Source organism: Diceros bicornis, chromosome 2 (genome assembly GCF_020826845.1).
Source record: "Diceros bicornis minor isolate mBicDic1 chromosome 2, mDicBic1.mat.cur, whole genome shotgun sequence".
Lineage (NCBI taxonomy): Eukaryota > Metazoa > Chordata > Mammalia > Perissodactyla > Rhinocerotidae > Diceros > Diceros bicornis.
Genome location: NC_080741.1, coordinates 28974027 through 29000708, shown reverse-complemented (window position 1 = coordinate 29000708; position 26682 = coordinate 28974027). Strand labels below are relative to the sequence as shown.

The following is a 26682-nucleotide window of genomic DNA, read 5'->3' as shown; positions in this document are numbered from 1 at the left end:
AAAAAATTCTGTAACTATGTATGGTGACAAACGTTAACTAGACTTTTTGTGATGATCATTTTGCAATATATATACAAATATCAAATCATTATGTTGTATACCCAAAACTAATATAATGTTGTATATTATATCTCAAAAAGAAAGAAAATAAGAAATAGAGTTCTAAAGGGCCAAGAAGTAGTTGTTAAAAAATCATATATACATGATTTTTTCCAAAGATAATTTCTTGGCAAAAAACATCTTTTAAGGCCAGCCCCGTGGCTTAGCGGTTAAGTGCACACGCTCCACTACTGGCGGCCCGGGTTTGGATCCTGGGCGCACACTGACACACCACTTCTCTGGCCATGCTGAGGCCGTGCCCCACATACAGCAACTAGAAGGATGTGCAGCTATGACATACAACCATCTACTGGGGCTTTGAGGAAAAAAGGAGGAGGATTGGCAATAGATGTTAGCTCAGAGCTGGTCTTCCTCAGCAAAAATGAGGAGGATTAGCACAGATTTTAGCTCAAGGCTGATCTTCCTCAAAAAAAAAAAAAATAATAATCTTTTAAATTGTCTAGAGCCAAAATTCTAGGTGTGTAGCTAGGTAGGTAACAAAAAGGAGAGGAGGAGGAAGAAAAACACGTAGCACGTCCATATTCTTAAAATGCCAGGGCCTCTCTACAGAAATTCTGAAATAATGGCAAACTCGGAGGTTCCTCCTAGAAACCCAAGCGCAGCAGAGCCAATGAATCCATGCTAATGGTCACAAACTCTCTGGAGGAGGAGTTTCTCCTTGTCTCTGCTTCTCTTGCAGATGTTTCTTATTTGTACAAAGTAACAAATTAAGCCTGTGGGGAAAAACAAACAAAACTCCATTTCTAACCTCCAGAAATATATAATCTCTCTTCTAGCCCCCTTTCCCTTCTTCAATTCTTTCCTGCACCTTAGCTCAGTTCCCATCTTTCAAAGGCCTCTCTACCTTTCCCTTCTACTCCCTAAATTGGTACACCCTCCCACTTCAGCACTTCTTTCCCTCATTTCATCTCAAGGAAGAAAAGAGGGAGGTTCTGCCCCTCAGGCTACTACCAACCCCAATCCAGAGCTTGTCAGAATCGCTGGAGGGCTTTTGTCCCCCCCTTCCCTAGCCCCCAGGTAAATTTGCTCATCTCTCTTCCCCTCCACCGCCATTACTGAGAGTAAGCCCCAGCTACAGATGGGCTTCTCTCTTCCTCAGGTGTGCTGGGACAGGGACAGGACTGGAAATCACTGCCATCACGTGACATACGGTTTAGATGAAAAGGAATTATGATAAAAACCATAAACAAATTTATATGACTGATGAACCTTATATATTTATATAGTGTCTTGTTCACTGCCTATTTTATGTCATTTTGTTGAGAGCATCTATCACACATCTATATCTCCACCCAATCTAATTCAGTGCTATGCACACACAGACACACACAAATGCTCAGCTTATAATTTTAGTCAAAATCATTCAAGTCTTTTTTTCTGATGGCGGCTGTCACTCTAACATTTTATTGCAAAAGTAACTTACTTATCCATCTATAATTCAATAACTCCAATGCTTTTACCAGCAAATACTTCAACTTGCATTGGTAACGATCCCATTTTCTCATACTGAAAACTGATCTGAATTTTAAATCACTAGGTATATTGTACATTTTCTTTTGTGTGTGTGAGAGGAAGATCAGCCCTGAGCTAACATCTGATGCCAATCCTCCTCTTTTTGCCAAGGAACATTGGCCCTGGGCTAACATCCGTGCCCATCCTCCTCTACTTTATACGGGATGCCACCACAGCATGGCTTGACAGGCGATGCGTCGGTGCACGCCCAAGATCCGAACCTGTGAACCCCGGGCTGCCAAAGCAGAGCACGCGCACTTAACTGCTGCGCCACAAGGCCAGCCCCTGTACATTTTCTTTAAAATTAAGCCTATACTTAAAATCTTAAGAATAAATATTGCATTTACATAAAATAGAAATTTTTTTGTTTTGTTACCAGTGAAAGATTAAAACTGACTTTGTGGTTTAATCACTTCAACTTGACTATAATCGCTCAGTGACTGATGTTAACATCTTAAAGAAATGCACTGGTAACATTTACATGACTCCTACTAATCAAATACTGTACTTTAATTTGTTTCAGTAATCATTCAAACTTTTTAGGCATCTCCTGGTTGTTAGGCACAAGAAATAAAAATAAAACAATCAGATTTTAAAGAATTTAGTCTGATGGAGTGATACACACAAATGACTGTAACTGAAGGTGAGAAATGTTCTAAATGTTCTAAAGGTGAGGTATGTATAAAGTGCCACGGGACACAGATGAGAGAGCTGTGTGAGGCCAATCATTTTCATCTGAGCTTTGAATAATAATGAGGAGAGAAACTGGGAGAGAGAACATTCTAGGGAGTAGATTGAATACAGTAAGTTATGGGGGGAGAAATAACAAGATGGGGATATAGTAGACTGGAATCAGGTCGAAGGGGTTTATATATCACATAAAGAATTTTGGGGGCCGGCCCCGTGGCTTAGCAGTTAAGTGCGTGTGCTTCGCTACTGGCGGCCCAGGTTCGGATCCCGGGCGCGCACCGACGCACCGCTTCTCCGGCCATGCTGAGGCCGCGTCCCACATACAGCAACTAGAAGGATGTGCAACTATGACATACAACTATCTACTGGGGCTTTGGGGGGGGAAAAAAAGGAGGAAGATTGGCAATGGATGTTAGCTCAGAGCCAGTCTTCCTTAGCAAAAAGAGGAGGTTAGCATGGATGTTAGCTCAGGGCTGATCTTCCTCACAAAAAAAAAAAAAAAAAAAAGAATTTTGCGCACTTAATTCTGAGGGCCACTGGAGGCCTTAGATTTTTAAAAGAGGAACGCCATGATGATCAAACCTGTGTTGGAGAACACAGAGAAGTAAACGGCCAGGGTGATGAAACCATATCAGTGGCTAAGCTGTGAAATAAGCCTGTCTTCTTAAATTTAAATGCAGTTTTACCGAGTAAAATTTAACAGGCAATAACTTGAAGCGAGGTCTACAATTCACAGAGCTCCTACAAGAGGCGGCAGAGCATAACGCATAGGCACACAGGCTTTGAAGGCCAGAACCTAAACGCCAGCTTCACCGTTTAAGAGCCCAAGTGACCCTGGGCAAGCTACTTAACCATTTTAATCTTCTCTTTCCTCATCTGTAAAATGAGAATAGCAATCACACTGACATAAAGTTAGCTATCATTATTACTGAAGTTTTATTCTATTTTTAAAATTTCCACAGCACAGAATATGAAGCAAAAAGAATCTAAGCTTTGTATGGTAAGTCTAAAGAGTTGTCCAGAATATCATAGCGCAGGCTTTCCACTGTTCCTTCATTATTTTGTATAAAGTTGAATACCCAGATTATTGGACACATTCATGTCATTTTACAATATAATTACCACAATTCATTTCAAAGTCAAATATAAATTACTTGAAGGTTTTTTTTGTATTTTGATTATTTTGTATTATTGGTGTTGTTTCCCTTTGAGCAAATACCCACATTATGTTTGCACTGAAATTTTGTTCCCTTAAGTATTTTGAATGATGTGTAACTTTTTCTACAACAGATAAGAGAAAAAAAGTTTTCCTAGGGGTCCCTTTCTTAGCTGCTTATTATTAGCTTAGGGGGAAAAAGTCATGAGACACCGGTCCTTCAATAAAAAAAATTACCCTTCTGTAAGACATGATGTAATTGCTTGTCAATGCAACCCCAAACCTCCTGTAATCGTTTAAGATATGCTAGAATTACATTTCATTTTATAAGTCATTTCTATAGCATAAAAAACAATCAAGAAAGAGCTTTAGTAACTGAAGTTTCAAATATACAACTAAGAATGAAAATATCACTACTCCAATCTGTTTATTAGCCTTATCACCTATGTTTGACCTACACATCCCCTTTAGTCCAAATGTTTCAGTCCAAAAATCATAACTAAAAATTATGGCAAAATTATTACTCTACAAAAGCATCTACTAAATTGAGGAAACTGGAAAGCATTTTCTCTATATAGGCATATCACATAGATTTGAGGCTTCACACTGTATAGGTAAATCTTTTAAATATCACAGGAAACCAAGTAGGGACTGCGAGGAGATCCAGCAAGCTGTCTCCCAGACCACTGAGGGTCCCTCCTCCCTGCCCCAAATTCTCATTTGCTGCTTCTGCTCTGAAGAGGTAGAAGGCCAAGCTCGATGCTTCCACACTGGCAGACTCAGGCTATCTTCACTACAGGTGGTCAGGAAGCCAGGCAAGCTGACCACCAAGACAACCAGGAAGTTGTTTTCATTGGCTTTGAAGGCTACATATGCATTTCAAAGCATTCACTCTCACCCAACCACTATGTCAAGACAAGGCGAGTACTGTTACACTTCCCTTTACCGGTTCAGACACAAATTTTGGGTACATGTCTTTAATTTTTATAAAATTTCTAGATATAATAGACATAGATATCTAGATATAATAGATAGATATGGATAGGTATACCGATTATATCTAGATAGAAAAGAAATGCTATATAAAGAGATGTCAGTGAATCTGTTCATAAGGCAAAAAAAAGATATTTATGAAGAGTATCTCCATAAACTCTATTTTTATAAGGTGGAAATTTTATTTGAGATATTCAAGAAAAGGCCAACCGTGGTGGTATACCATTCTTCTACTTAAAACTCTCCAATGGCTTTCTACTGAAATTAATAAAATCTGACCCCTGTCTACGTCATCTCCTACCACTCTCATCCTCACTCACCATGTCCAGCCACGCTGGCCTTCCCCTTGTAACACCGTTCTATTTGCTGTCTTTTGGACTAAAATGCCCTTCTCCCCAAAATGGCATCTACCAACACCCCCACCTGCCATCGTTCACTATGCCACTACCTTATTTTAATTTCTTAGTATTGTTATCTGAAATTCCTTACTACATTTTTTTTATTGTCCCTCCGTCCATATGAACGTAAGCTCCATGAGAACAGAGGCGTTGTCTTTTTCACTGCTTCATGTTCAGTACCTGCCGCAACAGGAAATGCCCAAAAAATGTTAGAATGAGTGACTGACTATGGTGAGAAGCAGCTGGTTACAGCTGTATCTCAAGTTGAAGGGCCACACAACAGAGTAAGCCAGGGCAGGCACAGACCAAAGTATTGGCATGCTGTCAATCTGTATTGCTCAGCCTGAGTCACAGGCAGAGAACACAGGTGGGGCAGGTAGGAGACTGCCCCCTCACCCCAGCTGAGTCACTGATAACCCTGCCAGGCCTCAATACACTTGCAAAACTAGAATAAGGTTTAACTGGAACAAACAAAAATCTGTTATTAGTACAGACAACTCTCGTGATGCAAATGATGTATGTTCAGTATGTTAGATATTTTAAAAACTCATTCAAGGAACATAATTACTAATCTACCAGGCTTGGTAAATACCTGTTGGGGAATGAATCATACCTTCAAAGTTTAGGCTAAGGACAATTCACATAAACGGTCTGGATACACACAAGCCTATCTCTTCCTTGAAAAGTCAAGTGTCACAAACTATTTTCTGGCTCAAGTGAGCACGTCTAGAAGAAATTTCTGAGAAAACTTCACACAAAGGGCTAAGCTTTTTTTTCTTGAAGGGACAAGAAGGGGAGGGAGCACACCAGGATGTGAGAAACCCAGAAAAACAAGAGTGAACTGACAAAGATTTCAACCAGAAAAGAAAACGCAAATTAAGCCCGCAGTAATGTCATTACTGAGATTTGACTTAGCCCATTAAACAACAAGATAGCATTTCTTTTTACGCACCTCCAGGTCAAACGACAATTAGTAAACATTATCCTCCCGAAAACTTGCACCACATTAGGGGCTTGCTAGATCTGAGAGAAGCTTCAGAACTGGAAGCTGACTGCTCTGGAGGGGCTATTTACCAGCTTGGGAAGTTTTAATCTTTGGAAAGCAATAAAAGGTGGACTATAATAAAGCACTAAACGTAGACAGGTTTCAAGAGTGGCTCCAGAAAAAGAGAAAGAACACAGCACCAGTCATCATCTGGGGACAGAATGGAGAGAATGGATAAAAATTCCCTTATCAATATACACCTCATAAGGGGCTGGCCCAGTGGCGTAGTAGTTAAGTTCACACACCCCACTTCAGCAGCCCAGAGTTCGCAGGTTAGGATCCTGGGCACCTATGCACCGCTTATCAAGCCATGCTGTGGCAGGCGTCCTACATATAAAGTAGAGGAAGATGGGCACAGCTGTTAGCCCAGGGCCAATCTTCCTCAGCAAAAAGAGGAGGATTGGCAACAGATGTTAGCTCAGGGCTAATCTTCCTCACCAAAAAAAAATATATATACATATATATATACACACACCTCATAAAAATAGCACATAGAGACAGAGAACGGAGCATCCATTCCTTCCAGCTACAAAATTTCCACCATAAAAACTAATCTGGTGGGCCAGCCCAGTGGCGTAGTGGTTAAGTTCACATGCTCCACTTCGGTGGCCCGGGGTTTACACGTTCGGATCCCGGGCGCGGACCTACACACCACTCAACAAGCCATGCTGTGGCAGCATCCCATATACAAAATAGAGGAGGATGGGCACAGATGTTAGCTCAGGACTAACCTTCCTCAGCAAAAAAAAATTAATTTGGGCTCCAAGATCTTAACAGCTTTTTACTTTTTTTCACAATCATGTGTTTCAACTTGCAGGTACTACAATATAGAATTTCTTCCCTATACGAATGTAAATAGTTACAGTAAAATGTAGTAGTAGAAATCCTAGATCTACATAGAATCCAGCAGTATGGCCAGACAGAACAGAAACCAATTTCAAATTTCAGTTCTAACAAGAATTGTGTCCTCCATATATGGTTTATTTTAGGACTGGTCCATATCACTTGACAATGTTTACTATATGATAAACACACTTGGGATGTGAAAACATCTCAGGATACTAAGCTACAAAGAAGCAACATTTTCTGAGGGGCTACCGGTCTGGCTGAAGAATGAAGCTATGCACTCTGAGGACCTTCATAGGGTTACTCAGAAAAAGGACCAAGGCAAAGCAGTATCATATACTATTAAGTAATGTTTGATATTGCTATCTTTACTGCCAGTCTCTGCTCACACATTACTATAATCACTAACATACATTTGTTTTGAAATACTTACTTAGGTTAGAGGAAAGTTATCTTTCATGTTTATAAAAAATCCTCCTGGGTGCTTGTTATAAAACAAATGTTTTCTTTTAGAGTCTTTGATGTACACCAATTCAACAATCTCCTTTTCTTTAGGATAAATCAAAGTCTGCTAAGAAATAAAATTTTATAAAGACAATTCAAATAAATTACCTTAAAAAACTGAGATGGATTCCCATAGAGGAGGAAGGGTTATGAGTGGTGGTAGGAGAAATTTATGTTATTTGGGGAGCAAAGTTCCTATGTAGTCAAAACATTTGTGCTTCCGTGTGTTATATCATTTGCTTCCCTCTGGCAGTAACTAACGCTTCTGTGATTCCAACTAATACTCTGAACTAGAAGAATGTCTCCCAGTCCTGAACATTTCTTAATGCTACCCTCAATGCTCCCAGAACTCTGCTATCCCTTTACCAGACAGAGTCACTGACTCACTCAAGCAACACCATCTACTGGCTACCTCCCTCACCCAGTGACCTCTGGCACCAGGATTCAAGTCCAAAGCTTCACATTATACAAATAAAAACAATTTCTCTATGTCATCAATTTTAATTTAGAAATATTTCAGTTATTTAAGAGATATCATAAATAATTTTTCCTCCAAATCCTTATTTACTGTAAGGGCATATTGAAAGAAAACCTCTAACTGTTTGAAAATGTGAAAAATTTCAATCATAACCCAAAGAACCCACTTTTAAACAAAGTTAGTGTCAATGAAATATGTCAAAACCATATTTTTGAGACTAAAATTGATAACCTTTGTGATGTGACTAAAAAGACACCAGCTAGATCACTTAGGATGTGTGTGCAACACTTCCCCCAAGTCCCCTACACTCCATATTTGAATGGAATCTGGCATCTTCATTTTTATATACAAGCTGCTATGCACACATACTGCTCTGATGGGAAGTACTAAGATGAACATCTGCATCGTGGGACATTTTCTTATAGGAAACTTAACTGCATTTAGCAATGACTCTAGGAGTCTTATTGCCCCCTGGCTTACTGCATGTAATTTACCAAGTTATGTGTCTTGAGAAGACCAATCTGAGAATCAGAAGACAATCTCATTTACCAAGGACCAAGAGTACCTAGGATAATTTGAAACAAATTAATAAAATGTGATCAGTAGATGATTGGAAAGATGATGCTTACATGAGGCTTCAAGAGTTCCAGGTACGTTCAATGTAAAACATTAACATGACAGCTAATCTTTTTTAAAAGGATAAAAAAATTGAATATGATGAGTAACTTCTGCTGTGTTAAAAGTAAACCCATGTACCCACTCATTCTAGTGCATTCACGAGTACGAAAAGTACAAAAGGTTGATGCAAATCAAAGCATGTAAAAAAATGTTAAGGATGGCAGCAGCAATTTACTGATTTTTCAATTTACTCACTGCCTAGTAATTTCAAACTAAGCCGTGCAAAAAGAACTCATCAAGATGTACTATATAAATGCAGCATTACTTACGTATGGTATCCATACTACAAGGGTAGCCATTAAGATCACAAAGGACTTGAATCTAGTAAAGCAGAAGTTAACTTTTTCTGGTGGGGGGAGAAGAGAGTAACCCCTCCCCCACAATCCACTGAATCCACTGAAAATGATAGACCCTCTCCCACAAAAAGTACAATACACAACGTTAAGAAATTCTGCCCTAAAACTATAAGAATCTGATAATACTAAATCAGATCCCTGCATAAACACAATGAAATTTTCTAATTGGGACAAGTAACACAAATAAACATCTTCTCCTTTTTGAAAATCATCCCCTTTTGCATCATCTCCTCTACAATGGATCAGTCTTGGGAAAGTCAAAATTTAAAGTTGTAAAATCCAACCGTTACTTGCTGGTTCATCTTTTTCCACCTCACAGTATTATTTCAGAGTTGATGATCACTCTAGCTCAAAACAGTTTCCACTGGCTGCTTTCTGACACCACACTCTCCTGATTGTCCTTCTCTCTGTCTCCTTTGCTAATTACTCCTACTACACAAACTCTAAATGCTAGATGTCCAAGTCTCCATCCTGGGCCCTCACTTCTCACTAGGGGAGCTAGAGGTATCCCCCAGACACTGAAGAACCTCTATACAGTGACGTCTCCCAAATGTACGTGTATCTCAAGCTTATATGTATTGGAGTTCAAAATACTCCTCTGTGCTCCAATTACACATATCTAACTTCTATTTGACACCTTCATTTGGATGCCTCACTGGCATCTATCTCAAATGTAACATATCCAGAAAGGACGCATTTTCTATGCTGCCCTCATCCCAAAGCACACACTCAGGCCCTATTCCAGTCTTCTCCCTATCAGCAAAATGTTGCCATCATCTACCTAATTGCTAAAACCACAGAAATCTGGAGCCATTCTTGGTCCTTTCTCGCATCTCCCATATGCAATTCATCAACAGGTCCAGGTGTTCTAACCCTATCTCCACTGCCACCATCTTAATCCCAGCTGCCTGGAAGAGAGCAATACTCTCATTTCTGGTCTCCCCTCTTCCATTTGTGCCTTCCTCCCAGCTATTTTCCACATAGCAAGGAGGGTGGGAAAAGACTTTTAAATCATTACTGAAATAACATCATTTCCTTGCTTCAAAACCTTGAATGGCTTCCCACTTAGAATGAAAACCACACTCTACCACAGTTTCCATGATCCTGCATCATGCGGCTCTCCCCACCTCAGGGCCTCTGTGTTCCTGCATCCCTCAGGCTGGGATGTTCTCACAGACTTTTCACAAGGCTATCTCCTTTCTTCTCATCTTTCAGGTCTTTGCCTAAATGTCTTTTTAAGCCTTCTCTAAGTAACCCCCTCCCCAATTATTCTCCATCACTGCACCGTTAATTTCTCTCCTACTCGCCAACACAACTTGTAGTTACTAATCCTCTTACTGGGTTGCTGTCTGTATCGCCTACCAAAATTTAAGTTCCACGAGCCAGAGGCCAGGTCTGTTTTAGTCACCTACAGAACCTATCACACAGAAGACACTCCAATATTTAAATGAATATGATCTGATTTACTCATGCTGCTGTCAATCTTGTACAACACTGCTTCCTGATTATAATCCTGACTTTTTAAGCTGTATCCTATCTAAAATTTTTCTGTAAGTAAAATCATTCCAAGCTGCTCTATCTATTGCTATTTGAAAATGTACTCGAATGTCTTTTTCTATAGAACTTATTAGGGTCTATGCCACATCAATTTCCCATCTATCAAATAGATACAAACACCCAATGTCCTGGTATTACATATAATGATCATCATTTCAATGCTGGTAGGCCCTACTGGAACCACTCCATTGATTATTACTTTCTAAGTTAAGTACTGACACAGGTCACTATAGACAAGTCAGATGTCACACCTGTAGCAAATGCACTGTTGAATGCTACGTAAGAGCTGGATAATCCAGTCCCTTTATTGTGGCCTGGCATTTCACTTTACTATGTTCAAGTTCTTTAGAAAACAGACAGAATTCAGTTTTTGACTACTTTGTTCAAGTGTTAGTGAACGGCATGCTGCCCTAGTTAGCAAAACCCAGTGACAACTTTCAATTATGTTCTGCGTGTGAGAATTGTTGGCTTTACGGGACCTTCCTGACTAGGGTGAGACATCACCTTGGCCTTCCACAGGTTTATCATCTACGTAGTGTAGCATGGACTCTACAAAGCAATCCATAATCATTTGCATGTATGTTTCAAGAAAAGAGTCATTAGCATACAGCAGTTCCTGGATTCCAGTTCTCAAGCAAGGAGCTTTGATGAGCTTCTTAGCCTACAGAGTAGGAAGTTTCCCAGAGGATTAGAAGCATATTCTGACACCAGTTACTAGGTCTTTTGTTTCACTTTAGAGCATGGCTACATAAGAGAGGCTGAATAAGAATGGGCTTATTATGAAACCCTGTTTCACTCCACTGATGATGGGGAATGTGTCAGATGTCTCAGGCGGTTGCCAGCATCTCTAACATAATCAACTATCAGGAATAGCTTTAGAATTTAGGGGAACGTCTCTAGGATGCCCAATTTACTTAGCATCCCGAAACTCACACTCACTTGTTGGCAAACATTAATCTTCGAAAGTCAAAACATGCAAATCAAAGGTATTGATATTTTCTTTGTACATTCTCTCAACTTAGCCTGCAGCACTGACCCCGTCTTTTCTATCACACTGCAGCCCAGAGCTCCTCTGCGATTCCGGGAAGGTGAAAATTGCCCAGACTGCTTGGGTGCCAACTCAGAAAGAATGCCAGCAATGGACAGCTGTAAAATGCGACAGCAACTTCCCCAGCTCTTTCCATTGTTTTCTGAAGCAGGTAATGAAGACGTTCCATTAAACCATCAAACTCAAATTAGGTTTTTGTGTTTGTGTTTTAATTTAACATAATATAACAAATATGTATTGCTTATCTACTCTTTATTGGGCAGTGTAAGGATGCAAAGACATAATCCCTGCTCTCAAGGAACTTGAAGTCTACCGGGGAAAGAACAAACCAAAAACCACTGGGGACGATGCTGCTGCTTTCAGTTCTACACAAGTAGCTGGGGTGTAACTCACGGACGGAAAATGCTTCCGACCCTCTAGAAACTGTCACTCTATCATAAAGTTCCAGGCTGTCAGCCTTTCTAAATATACACTCTCTACTTATGAGAGATATACTTCAGTTCCATATTCTATCACCTTCTCTACAACTGTATTTAAAACACATTACATGTCTTTCTCTCGCGTTTTTACTTTTTCCTCTGTACTTGCCTCTTCCCCTCAGCCTACAAAGCACACTCAACTTTAGACTTTAAAGCCCAAAGAAAAACTTCCCTTGACCTCCCCTAGGGCCTGCAGCTCTCCTACTGTGCTTCCTTTTTCCCCAGGTCCTCTTTATTTTCCCATCCTTCATTTGGACAGCCGTCAGAGCACAATTCTCAATCTTCCTCTTCCCCTTGGCAAACAGGTGTACCTTATCATTCAAACTTTCAAATCTAACGTGGACTCCCAAAGCCAGCTCCAGTCTCAGCACCCGTGCCAGCCCAGCTCTAAGTCAACACAGGCAAACCTAAACCCACGGAAGCCCCGGGATGCCTCCAGCTCACTTTCAAATGGTTCCGCAAAAGAAACACATAAAAGATAAGAGAGAGACAAAGCAAATGTGGTGAAATTTTAACAGCCGGTGAAGCAGGGTGAAGGATGGGTGATCCCTGTATTATTCTTTCATCTCTTCTGTAGCTTTGAAATTTTCAAACCAAAAAAGTTGGGAGAAAAAAACATGTAGGATCAGAACCAAAGATAGAAATCTCGGTCCCTGCCTTTTAGGGAGTTTATAATCTATTTAACTGTCTAATCTAGTCTAAAAGTAGGCCAGGTAGATCTGAGAGTTCAATGACTGATTAACAATAAACTTAGGGGGCCGGCCCTGTGGCTTAGTGGTTAAGTGCGCGCCCTCCGCTGCTGGCAGCCCGGGTTCGGATCCCAGGCGCACACCGACACACCGCTTCTCCGGCCATGCTGAGGCCGCGTCCCACATACAGCAACTAGAAGGATGTGCAGCTATGACATACAACTATCTACCGGGGCTTTGGGGGGGAAAAATAAATAAAATTATAAAAAAAAAAAAACGTAGGGGCCGGACCCGTGGCTTAGCGGTATCCCGGGCACGCACCAACGCACCACTTCCCCAGCCATGCTGAGGCAACGTCCCACAATACAGCAACTAGAAGGATGTGCAACTACGACATACAACTATCTACTGGGACTTTGGGGAGAAAAAGGGAAAAAAAAAGGAGGAGGATTGGCAATAGATGTTAGCTCAGGGCCAGTCTTCCTCAGCAAAAAGAGGAGGATTGGCATGGATGTTAGCTCAGGACTGATCTTCCTCACAAAATAAATAAATAAATAAATAAACTTAAATATACAATCAAACTGCAAATATTTACTGAGGGCCTACTAAGTGGCAGCAATATACTAAGCATTGTATATGGTCAACAAAGCAAATAATTAAACCTTGGGAGGAGGATCTAATCTCTCCACCTCCCTCAAGCCAGTTCATCTTCCTGCCTCATCTACTTCTGTTAATGTCACCACCATCTTCCCCAACACCCAAACAACCTCTGACTTCTTTCAAGGAGTGGCCATATCTAAATCAGTGGCCAAGTTCTCTGGATTCTACTGCTTTCTGACTCTCTCTTCTCTCTTTGATGGCCACCACCTGTCCCCATGGCCCACCTGGCCTCCCACCTGGGCTACTGCAGCAATCTCCAAGTCTCCTGGTTCCCACTGAGCTCCGCTCAACCCTTGCTTTATCTCCGTCCAGATACTCAGCTCTCACTGGATTACAGTCCCAGCTCAAGAGGGTATCAATGATTCTCCAGTATCTATAAAATGAAATTCAAAGCCTGAGGAACACAAGTTTTGTTTATTCTCCCACTCTTGCTCACTCTCCAGCCACAGGTTTATTCACTATTGACCAATAGCGCCCTGTCTGCCTTTCCTCTGCTATGTCTATGCTTACACTGTTTCTGCTGCTGCAGATGGCCCTTAGTCTTCCCCACCCCACTTCTCATTTCCTTCATGAAGCCTTCCCAGATCACCAAGTGCTCCAGCTACAACCCCTCACACCCAGGTCAAAGTAATCTGTCACTCCTCTGAAGCTTTATGACATGTTTTGTGTGTTGATTACTTTCCAAATAATATTCATGTTTCCAAGTACTAACCACAATGTGTGCCTACATTTCTTACCACCCTTAATAGACAATGAACTCCTTGAAGGCAGTGACTTTTCATATATAACAGGCACTCAAAGTTTGCGACAGGAATTTAACAATTACCATCTTTATAAGAATCCCTAAAAACTGTCAAGTGCTGCCTCCTAAGCTATAAGCATTTTTCCTCAAAATACTGATAACATTTTAATACTGGTATAGTTTTTTCTTTAACCTTTTTTGTGGTAAAATACATAACAAAATTTGCCATTTTAACCATTTTTAAGTGTAAAATTCAGTGCCATTAATTACATTCACAATGTTGTGCAACCATTACCACTGTTTCCAGAATTTTCATCACCCCAAACAGAAACTCTGTACCCATTCAGAAATAACTCCCCATTCTCCCATCTCCCCAGCCCCTGCAAACCTCTTAATCTTCTTTCTGTCTCTACAGATTTGCCTATTCTAGATATTTCATGTAAGTGGAATCACACAATATTTGTCCTTTTGTGTCTGACTTATTTTACTTGGTATAACATATTCAAGGTTCATTCATATTGTAGCATGTTATCAGAAATTCGTTCCTTTTTATGGCTAAATAATACTCCATTGTGTATATAGGCCACATTTTGTTTATCCATTCATCTGTTGATGGATACTTGTGTTGTTTCCACTTTTTGGCTAATATGGATAGCTATGAACACTGACAAGTATTTGTCTGAGTCCCTGTTTTCAATCCTTTTGAGTATATACCTAGGAGTGGAATTGCTGGGTCATACAGTAATTCTGTTTAGCTTTCTGAGGAACAGCAGCAGTACAGCTTTACAATCCACAACAGCCACAAGAGTCTCATTTAGTAGGCAAGGCACTTCCTGGACAGATTTCCTTCCTTCCTACCCCCTCAGGCCCCAGGTGATGATCTAGTTTCCAGGAACCTGATCCTGCTTTGGGTGGTGCTATTTTGATTGTGTTGACACTCCTGTCTCGCACTATTTTTCAACACTGCCTTTACACACATAAAGAAAGGCAAGCATACTGCAGTGGTAACTCTCCAAATGAAAATGATGATGACTAAACATCATTCAGCTGTTGAAGTCACATTTATATCCTTAACGCAGTTAGTAACATCAGATACATGAAAGACATATAAAAGGAAAGATTTTTCAGCAAGTAAGATGATACAGGATTCTGTAAAGGACGAATTCTGTTGAACTCATTTCTTATACCCAAACAACCATTTAAAACATGCTAAACTTGGACAAGATGTATAAGCCTTTACTGTTGCATGGAAAGGATCTCTTTTTCACGCCAAAGTTAGCAGCTTGGGATTTCTAAACTGACATATCATTACTATTACCACTAATTCCAGGTTTTGTAAAACCAGAAAAATACAACAATGTAAATTCACAGAAACTATCTGGAAGGACACAAATGAGTGCTAACTTGGAGCATCTCTGTGCAAGGGGCAGGATCAGAAGAGGTCGTGATGAGGATCTTTCACTTTTTACTCCACAACTTCTGCATTTCAACTTTTCAAAAACATGCATTCTTACATTACTGTGTAATAGCTTAATATTGTATTTAAAATTCAAGCAATAAAAGGCAATGTTAGTTAAAAAGGTGAGCTATTAAAAGGAGCTAAACGGGCAATTATAATAATATCACCATCTAACACATACAGAAGACTCTAAGCTCGTTTGAACTTTCCAACACTATGAGGTAGGAAACCAGGTATATGACCCTTTTAGTAAATGAGGAAGAGAAGGTTGAGAAAATTTAACTTCTTAGACAAATGCATTACATTTTTTAAAAATGTTCTTCATTTTAGCCTTTAAATCATCTTTAAAAAAGTACAATTTAGCTGTAAAACTTTATAACCAACTTTAAAAGTCTGATTACATAATACTTCTCCCAGAAAAATAAAACACATTGACTTAGTTGGGTTTACATATTTAGGAAACAGAAAAATAATGGTCAAAATGTAACAGTCATATAAAAGAAAAATTTTTATTATTCTCCACCATGCTTGAAATGTTTAATAACTTCTCAAACACATTTTATCCTAAAATAGCACTCCCCAAAAATCTAAATTTGGGGGTTTCAAGTCACTATATGAGTAGTTTATTCATAATACTAATATACCCATTAAGTAAAATCTGAAGTTTAAACGACTTAGGCAAAATATGTCATTTATTACGTGCAGACATATTGTCTACAGGCATTTACGTCTACAGATTAGTTACATAGCTATAACTAGTCAATTTAGCAAAGCTTGAGCCCTAGGCTATAAATAACAGCTGCAAAACTGACTCTAGCGGCCCAGAGTTCACCAGCTATCTAAAAGACATAATTTTACAATCCAAGATACAGCAAGCTTTAGGAAATCATTACAGTAGTTAAGACAGTATTTTTCTCCTCAACAAATAAAGCCAAAATGCAGGGGGAAAAAAACCTAACCAAATGCACAGTATGTGAGGAGGGAGACTATCTCATCTGTGTATATACATACAACCAAATAGTTCAGAGATACCAAAGAATTTGATTTATATGGCAATTTAAAAATATTCACTTAAAATACTTTTGACCTGGTCATTGAATACAAACTGCATTTTGTTCTAAAAAAATCTACTTAACATAATATACAACACTGAGGATTTAACTTTATGTGCTCACACATAACATATTTAGCAATTGCATTTCACACAAGTTTTGAAGCTTAGTAACTTCAAATCCAAATACTTTTGCCAAGTAAAATGCTAAAATTACTGAACACAAGCAGTGCACCTTCAAGAGAAGTGATTCTCCCAATGATTTGCAATAATCAACTGTTTATTGAAAGCTTACTATGTGCCAACTGCTACATTTTAGTAATGTGCTTAAATTTAAAATCACATGCTGAACACTGACTGAGGAAAGGCAGTCCGACAAAGGATTAATACATAGGATACATTCATTGAAAGCCAATTATTTAACTTATTCAAAATATAAAAGAACCAAGCTATCGAGCTCTCATGCTGAGAGTAACATTAAAAAATAAACATGCATGCACTCAGTTTACTATTCAATTCATACATTTTAATTGGATGCTGACTCCAGAAAGTATCCCCAAAACTAAATTATCCATTTCCATCTCAAACAATAACATACATTAAAATATTAAATAATTCAATCCCATAAGGTACCAACAAAAAACATAAAAGCAAACTCATTTAAGTTACCTGAATATTGAGACTACTAAATAACAACATTAAGTCAGTAACACTAGTAAGCCAACCAAAAGTAGAAATTGTAATTCATATTACTTAAGCAGCCCTACTGGAAAAGATCTTCAGAAAATAAAGCAGCCTTTATTTTTAAAAGTCAATATAACATACATTCTCTTGCAAAATAAAGATGCCTGGTGTTTTCTCTGAAATCAAGGAGATATTTTCCCAAAAATGTTTAAGTCTGTCAAGGTTCATCTCCTCACCACCCACCACCCAATAGCCATCCAGTTTGGTACTTCACCTGACCACAGGTAACGTTCAAAGGTTTCCCCTTGGAGGGGTAATTAGGAGGGTTTTCCAAGAATAAAAAGTTTTACATGCTCACCAGCACAAATCTCTCACATGTACACTCAGCTAAAATGGAGTGAAACTAATGCATACTTATCCTGTTTTTTAAAGGTGATTAATCCCACGAAAACCTTCCAATTGTTTACAATTTTAAATTTGCACTTACAAGAAAGCCATTTATGTTTGATAAATGTTATTAGTTTTGAAACCATGCTTTAAAAACTTTATAATTTGATCAGCGAAAGCTGTGTGAACTCACAAGACACACATGGAAGAGACACGATCCCAAACAGGAGCATGAACTACATAACACAGATCTACCAAGGAGAATGCCCACGGATTCAACACAACCAACCAAGGGAAGCTACAGGCTTCCATCTGAATAATGATTCCACTAAAATAAAAGAGGAAAATATTACAGCCCTGAGCCTTACCCATTTCTATACTTTGTCAACTGTCTGAAGAGATTCTTAATAGCCATGAGAGAAATCATCAAGAGTCATTAAGCAGTTCAGTTACAAACCATAGCTTAAGAGCATGTCAAACTCAAAATGACCTTCCTCACAAAACAGGACACTTTACCAAAGAACATCCTACACCTGACCAACATTAAGAACATATGTAACCAAAACGGCAATATTAAAGTCTCTATTTAATCCATTAACCACAGTTAAGTTCAGTGTTAATAAGCAAAATATTTCGTTTAGCTTTTCCATCTGAATATTTCCACATGCTTGTTTTAAACTGTGTATGACCACTGAATATTTTCTTCTGGGTAACGTTTTCTACCTCTACCTATAAATTTAGAACCCTTCTGAAATCGCACATGCCATCCCAAGGCCGATCCTGAGAACTGAGAATTAGGTTAAATGTTAGACTTAATTTTTAAACTATGGGAGTAACGGAACCTAACAATTAATCTCCCTTAAACAAATGGCTCTATTATAACACATAATAAGTCCTTCCTCACTTCACTGTTGTTCTAGTAAAATCATCAAGTCTTCCACCTTGACTCAACAGTAGCAAAATGGCTATTCTAAATAAAATCAAGTGATCAACAAACCCTTCACAAGCTGGTATCAAACTGTTTTGAAACTGAAACAAACATTTGCATACAGTCTGAGTAAAGCAAATTCAAGGAAAACATCCCTACGGAAGAGTTCAAATCTATAAAATAATTTAAAACAAAACCTTTTTATCAAAGCCACCAATTACGTCCTGAATTAGCAAGGAAAAAGTCCAACACCAAATTTAAATATAATGAAATAAGTCTCAGGACCCAGTACTTGATTTAACTCTATGCTCTATTAGCTTAGGAGAGAGCTTGAAAAACAGATTAAGATAGCAAACCTATTTTCTAAACCAAAATGTACCTGAGCATCTAAAAAGTTTTACATCATCCTTAATGAGAAATCAAAGGTCCACGATTAGGCAAGCGTACATCTTTAAGTTCATTTTACAGTTTCGTTTCATACACGCAAAAGTGTCCGCTCCAAATCCATGACTTCTCTTCAACATAGTACTGCAACTGTCAGAGGCTCATCAAAACATTATACCCAGATTAATGAATTTCAGCTGTTGATGCTAACACTAAAACAAGCATTAACCAAAAAATAAAAGCAAATTTTATAATTATAAAAAGAAAAAAAAACAAGATAAAGGTTAAAAGAATTAAAAAAAAAAAATTTGAAAAGAAGCTCACCTGCAGTTGGGTGGAGGGTCTAAAGTGATGTCTGCCAGTTCCTTCTGAATCCTGGAGTCGAGGAAGTGCGAGAGAGAGAAACACAAGCAACATTAAGGCGCGGGCAGCCTCCCACCTGTAATGTGCAGGTAAGTCTGGCAGATAAACCTAACGACCCCACGACCACTGGATTCTACTGGGGAAGGAGGAAACTACACATCAAAAGCCTCGGATCCGCAGTTTAGGAAAAACTTTTTTCACAGACGCAGTGAGTTGGGGGTCCGGGGTCTCTTGTTATCACCTACAACGTTTAGGTTCGAATCTTCCTCGCGCACTAAGGCACTTCTATCTCTCGGTGCTTTCCATTTCGGAAAGAATTTTAAAGCCTCTCACTCCTGAACTAGCTTTCTGCACCGTATTACAACGTGGCACAGTCGTCCCTCCCCTGGACGGAGACATCAGGGCCATCGAGTGGGAGGGAAGGACGCCCCACAGTCTCCGCCCCTCGGGGTCACCCCCGCACCTCGGCTGTCCTCACGCCCACCCCCGGCAGGGCGCCCCCCCAGGCCGCCCCGCGTCCTCAGTCACGAAACCAACATGGCCGCTCCCCGCGAGGCCCCTCGGGCCCTGGCCGACCGGCCCGCCGTCGCGGGCTGCCGGGCGGCGCAGGCCCAGGGCAGACCCCTCCGCTTGGCCGCCCCCGGCCGTGCCCGCCGCCCCCCCGGACTCCCCGCCCCCACCCCGCGCGCGCCCGACGGCTCGGGGCGCGCACGCCGGCCGCCCGGGGGAAGCTGCGGGCCGGGTGGGGAGAGCCCGCGCCGGGACGCCCGGCGACTCCCCAGCTGCCTCCCCCGCGCCCCGGAATCTCCAGCCCCGACGCCGCGCCCTCCCCTCCAGCAGGCCGGCCTCCAGCAGTCGCCGCGGCCCGCACAGGTGCACCCGGCCCGGCCTCGGTCCCGCACTCCCGCTCGGACTCGCGGCCCGCCTTTCCGGACCTGCTTTTCCCGGACCTGCTTTTCCCGGACCTCCTCTAACTTCCCTTGGGACTGCCCCCTTCCTTCTCCATCCCACACTGGACCCCCCGTTTTCCATCTCCGCACCAACCCACGACTTCACAACGAGTCCCATCCCCCACTCCTAGGCCGACGCCACCAGGCAGTTCACACCAAGCCCTGGCCTTTGTCTTCTGCTTACCTAGGCACTTGGAGCATCAATTACTACGACAAAGTTTGAGGCCTTTAAGCCTCTTCTACCTTCTAAACGGTGCCTTCTATTTTTATAACCTTTCCAGCTCCGATCATGTAAAGCCCTAAAGGGCTATGTTGCAACTTAAAAATCCCACCGAGGCAGCACAGTAGTAAAAAACTAACACACACACACATTCTAAAAGCAATCTAAATCACAATGGATGCTGTTCTCTTTCCAAAAGCTTTCTGAGGGTAGGAAGACAGGCTGGCTGGATGCGATGGGGAATAGGTTTGGTAAGGCATTATTTTTTCCATGTGTAAGTAGAGAAATCAAGGGTGGTGACTGGGGCAGTTCGTGAAATCTTCCTATTGGAGGGCATTTCCTGTCCCCTACAAATCTGGTCAATTTTAGAAAGGGGTTTGCTCACAATCTCTACTGACATCTACTTATCTGTGTTCTGCTCAATTCTGTTGCTACCAATACGAAGCATTTCAGTGCTGGGAAATACGCAGCCCTGCAGTTTGCCTCATTATTGTATGTTAGACTAAAACTTTGGAACCCGAATTTCCTGATTCTTTACCTGCATCTATTAGAATGACTGCATGTTAAGACCTATGTACATAGGCAAAAATATCCTCCCCCTGAGCACAACCTGTATAAAAATACACAGTGACTTCACTTCTCCTTGCTAACCCAACCTCTACTATAAAATGTTCCCTGAAAAGGCAGTTGCTTCTTTAATACCTAAAAAGTGTAATACGAGATAGCTTTATCCACTTCATCTATACAACAAACACTTGCACCATTTCCACAGTGCTGGCAAAAGATTCGTAAGAGTAACTAATATATCATGGAGTAATTCTTGTCCAGATCACTCTCAATGGGGGCTTTCCTCTACCCGTGGACTAGAAACCACTTTCCAATATGCAGTTAGGTAAACTTCTGTCTGCCAACGCAGACTTCTTTTTCATTCTATCTCCTGGTATCCGTGCCCCTTCCAATTCTATGGGCAACACCTACTTTCCAAATCAATACATTTCACAGAGCAGCTTCTATAGGGTACCACTAACATCAATTTTCCCCTTCTTCTTTCCTGGATCCGTCCCTCTCCATTTTTCACCTTTACTATTAACTTTAGCTCTGCTTTAACACGAACAGCCACTCTTTCAGCAAGATATCCAGGGAGCTAAAACTGTTAACTTTATAGGTAAAATTACTATTTGTAGCTTCCCATCTTTTATTTTTTTACACCTATCATCTCTTTCCCAGGCGTTTCCAAAGAAGTTTTTAACTTCCTTAGCGTAAATGGACAAATTGTGTCTGATGAAAAGTCCCCCTCTGTAATTTGCTGACATAAAGCAGACTATTTTATATTTGACGCCTGTGTCTTCACCCCTAAATATATTTACGTACACCAGGGATCTCCAGCAAAATATAAAAATACAAATGACCCAAAGCAAAATCCTGCCTTAGTCAGGTAGGGCCAAAAGCTGACCCAGCATGGATGAGGGAGCCCAGACGAGACAGATTAAGGGAGGCTCCATCCAAAGTGGGCAGAGAGATGCCAGATTCTGGGAGAACCAGCACAGGGATAACCAGTGAGGGCCGTTAGGACTCCTGGGAAGCTGAGATGCAATCAAACCAACCCTCTGAAAATGAGAACAATCTTGTACAGGCATCTTGCCACTTAACTCTAGACCTCTACACTATTTAAAATAAGCTAAAGTCACTCCTTCATCCGCCCACAGTTAGGTCACCAAAGCACTTTACCAACTTTTCAAATTTCAAGTCAGCAAGAATGACAGAAAAAACTTTCAAACTCCTAATTCCAGGCTCACTACTCAGTGGAAGAGCTCTAAATCCTCATATTCCATTTTATTTTACACTTTTTTAAGAAAGATATGCCTCTCTAACCCACCATTTGGATTCCTTACTGTTTTTCTGGTTTGCCACTTCAAAGTTTAATGACTGTCCACCTTAGAGCAGGAGGATTTATGAAAGGGTATGGGGGGGGGGGACGACCCAGGAATCTGCTATAGATTATTTTAAGGGTCATGGGGATCAGAGGATATTACTGAAGGATGATGGAGATAAAAAGTAGCTTCTTCCAGAGACATATGAGGAGAAGAATAAAGAAAAAGAGCCACTGCTTAAATTCAACTTGAAAAAAATAACACTAGTATAGCATAAGAGAAGAGGAAATAGCATGAAAAAGTGAGTGTCCCTGAAATTTGGTAAATTGAAGTTCTTGAAGAAAACAAAAAAGAATCTCCAAAACAACCTAGATTAACCATTTTACATCATTTATTGATTCATTTGCCTCAACTCTCCAAATCAGAAAAATCTCTTTAAAGGCCATCCAAAAACATCTGTCTCCACCTATTAAATTTTTTACCTCCCTAGTATGAGTTATTCCTTATGCAATTTGTGGAGAAAGCTCTGTTCAAAAAAGATGTATGTGCAACAGGTGAGGAGGAAGTCAGATGGTAACAGAATTCATTTTGATCGAGTTGTCTGGGCAGGCATTAGTAATTAAGTGGGATGACAGCCTTGGGGAGGGTCACAGATTAGTGATTAATAGGACAAGTAATTTGAAATCAGATTTGGGGGTCACTGATAAAAGTAATGAGGATTTTTACAAACTTCAGCAAGAAATGGGAAGAGGCAAGCCACAACGACAGCATGTGGGCAATGATTAAAAGAAAAAAACAGAAAAAGCAATAGAGAAAAACAGTTAGGGCTTCCAAGCCCCTTTTTTCATTTTTAAGAACACATAAACCTTGAGGAGCACTTAAGCTACCCTCATTGGGAGGCCGACCAAATGCACCAAGAAGCAGTTCGGAAAATAGGAAGCCTGTGGGGGGAAAAAATAAAAAAAAAAAAAGGGAGAGAGAGTACGGTACCTCTTGGCGCTGGTGGAGAGGAGTTTGGAGTTTTTGCTCATGCTGACTTTACTCTCCTTCTTCTTGGGGGTGTTTGTTTCTTTCTCGGTTTGCTGGTTGGAGGACGAAGATGAGGAGGAGCTGGTGCTGGCCCTCGAATCGTCATCCGACATAGCGAACCCCCCACCCCACCCCGCAAACAGCCCCTGCAGGGGGAGAGAAACAAAACAGAAACACATCAACCATGCAGCCAGTGTAAATACGGAACTCGGGCGCTGTCAGGAGGGCTCTGACCAGGGGTGCACCCGGCCGCCCACCGCCCTCCACTAGCTTTTCAAAGTCTTCAGGCCCATTAAGGCTTTTGCAAGTCGGACGCGGCTTGTTTATTTTTGGCCCCAAGTGGGGGACGCGGTGGGAAAACGGTCAGGAGCACAGCGAGCGGCCCCTCCCTCGCCCCCCGGGGCTCCCCTCGGGGCAGGGAGGGGACAAGCCGAGCGGGCGGGGGAGGAGGGCAGGGCGGGGGCGCGGGCACCTCGGCGGGGCAGGGAGGGAAGGTCCCGGCCAGCGGCCGGCCTCGGGGCCGTTTCTGTCGGCTTTCCGGGGGTCGCGGGGGCCGCGGCCAGGAGCGGAGTTTGGCGAGGTCGGGAAGCGAGGAGGGCAGAGAGGAGTAAGAGAGGAAGCCGAAACGGGGGGACGGAGGCGAGGAGCGGGTGCCCGGGTGGGGGAAGGGAGAGGCCGGCGGGGGGGCAGGGGCGACAAGGCCGAGGGCCCCCCGCGCCGCGCCCCGACGCCCCTCCCCGCCGGCCTGCCCCTCGGCGACCCGGCTGGGGCTGCGCGGCCGGGGCGGGGGTCCCGGGCACACGCCCGACTGCCACCCTGGTGGGGGGGTGCGAGGGGGGCCTCGGCCTCCTGCGCGAACGAATAACAATGAGCCCGCCCGCCCCGGAGGAGTTAATCCCCGCGGGCCCCCGCCCCAGGGGAAACGGGGCTCCCCCGACTCCCCCTCCCCCGCTCCCGGCCCCCTGGGCGGCCAGTGAGGGGCTCCCGGGGCAGCGCTGACAGTTCGAGGTACAGTGCCCCCCCCGCTCCCGACACGGGCGGCCCCCGCACCCCACGCGGCCCGGGGTCCCTGCCCATCCCCCGCGGGCGGGCCCCGGACCCCTGGGGCTCCCCGGCCCCTCTCCGCCCCCCCCAGCCCCGTGCCCGGCGGCCCGGGTGGCGCGGGTCGGGGGAGGCGGCGAAGGGTGTCCCCGAGGCCCGGCGACGCGGCCGGGGGGCGGCGGGCGGCGGGGGGGATCCCCGTACCTCTCTTTGTGTCTGGCTCCTCCGTGCCGCCGCGGCGGCTGCTGCTGCGGCTGCGGCTGGGCCTGGCCACTCGTGTCTCTCTCTCGCTGGGAGAGAAGCGGAAGTGCAGCAACAGCAACTATTAAACAGGCAATGGCTTCCCCCAGCCACACACGCTCTCACACACACCACTCCTCCTCCTCCTCCTCCTCGCCCTCACCCCTCCCCCACCCGCCCGGTCCCACCCACCCGCGCTCCCCTCCCCCTACACACCTCCGGGGGGACGCGAGGAGGGCACAGGGGACCCCGGGAAACCCTGCCCCCTCCCCACCCACACCCCCACCCCAGCGCCTCCTCGGGACGCCAGGGAAGGGGGCGAGGGGTGTGAATTTCCTCTCAAGTGGTTCGGGGACCTGGATCCTGGGCTGGAGAGGGGAAGCCGTTCCAAGATGGGGGGCGCTGGGAGAGATTGGAACTGTATGGAATAGGGGGGTCACGAGAGGAAGTTCTTTCCAATAAGGGCTTTTGGAAACGGGGGGGGGATTGGTAAATTGGGGGAAAAGATGGTAATCTGGTGGCAAGGACTTTGGACTAGAGAATGCGGCGGGACCTCCTCCTAATAAGTGATCAGTTTAAGGGGAAAAAAATCCCACAACAGGATTTTCCTTTGGGTTGACACTGGCTTCTCCCTCTGGCGATTTACCTGCTAGGAGCAGAGGTCGGTTTAGGCACGCCTGTTAGAAAATCCCAAACTAGGACTTTTCTGCTCAGGCACGTGCAATTTTACAATTTTAGATTCTTCCAGTCACTTTTTATAGAAAGTGGTGGTATTTTATAAAAGGGATACAAAAGATTTCGTGACAGGTAAAACCAACGTGTAACAGGCTTACAAATGTGAGAAATCACTGGGAATAAACCTTATACTACTGAATTATGATTTAGAATTTTTGGTGTCAGCTTACTTTAGAAAGTTTGGTTTTTGGAAATTAGATTAAAAGTTTTGGGGACTTCTGTACCTTCCTCAACTACAATATCAATGCTATTCAAATAATCAATATTTTTAGGTTAATCACTCAGTAATTCCTCTGAATTGTTCCTTATTGAGCATTTTTACCAAGATTAATTTTTTTAAGATTAACCCATGAAATTATGACTTAGCTTCTCACTTATTTGTATTTCGGTTGAAGGAAACTAAAGAGGTGTGTGTAATGCCACACATACAAGGTCTGGTACATTAAGGAGACCGCCCAGTCAGATTTCCATGGGCCACTCTAAATTATCTCAAATTGCCATCCTTTTCCATGGAAACAGTGGCTTCAGTTACCACAGGAGGACACAAGATATAAAGCCCATGGCATATCCACTAACCAGGAAAACAAACATTCTTACCACCCACCTAAACCCTTCTAGCCTTCAACATGAAACTCCAACTGTATCAAGATTCATAAAGTAATTGTGCACAATTCCTGCTCAGTTCTTACTGGGAAACCTGTATCTACCAGGAATTGTCATAGAATCAAGGAGTCCAAAGCTGGAAAAAAACCTTATAGATCATCATTTCAGCCTCCTGCCTCTTACCTCCAGTCAGAGCTATCACTCAGTCACTCAAATGCACAGAAATTGTGAAAAGATCCCCAGACATAAGTGTTTGGTTTCGGGGATCCTGGTAGAGCATATATAAATAATGACACTCCCTGATGTGTGTTATTTGAAAACAACAACAAAAATCTCCTTAAAACCAGGTTGTATACTCTTTGTACTTCGGATGAAAAAGATACAAATTCAAGAGAAAGCAATGAACAAACATGAAATAAACTCAGTTGAGATGAATAAAATAAAGACAGTTATTAAAATGGAAACTTCCTCTTATGAATATTTGGGTTTCTGATACTTTAAAATACACGTCAACACTATGAGTACAACCAGTAAAAAATCATATATGTATAAAGATGAGAGCTGGCAGAGAATACAGGAAAACAAAAGAGTTGACTTGCTGTTGTGACCAGGACAGTGGGTGAATTTTTCACTAATTTTGGTTTGCATAAATTGTATACTTGGATACTAACTCTAATAATATTTTTTTTAAAAACTGAACATGGTTATTTTGTGTTTCATTGTTGATGCTTGGGTTGGACTGGTCCCTGGGGAAATAAATCGTATAACCGAAGGAGTCCTCTTCTA

At 42.3% G+C, this 26682-nt stretch overlaps 1 protein-coding gene across 1 annotated transcript in view; it reads right to left on the bottom strand.

The window, feature by feature from the left end:
- Window positions 1-24673, bottom strand: part of LOC131413322 (ubiquitin-conjugating enzyme E2 E1) — a 72608-nt gene extending 47935 nt beyond the window's left edge. The window contains exons 1-3 of the mRNA XM_058553888.1: window positions 24523-24673; window positions 23239-23423; window positions 19169-19219 (exon numbers count right to left, since the gene is read on the bottom strand). Of these exons, the coding sequence (XP_058409871.1) occupies window positions 19169-19219; window positions 23239-23390 (203 nt within the window). The 5' untranslated portion in view covers window positions 23391-23423; window positions 24523-24673. The remainder of the gene's footprint in view (window positions 1-19168; window positions 19220-23238; window positions 23424-24522) is intronic.
- Between the last annotated feature and the right edge of the window lie 2009 nt (window positions 24674-26682).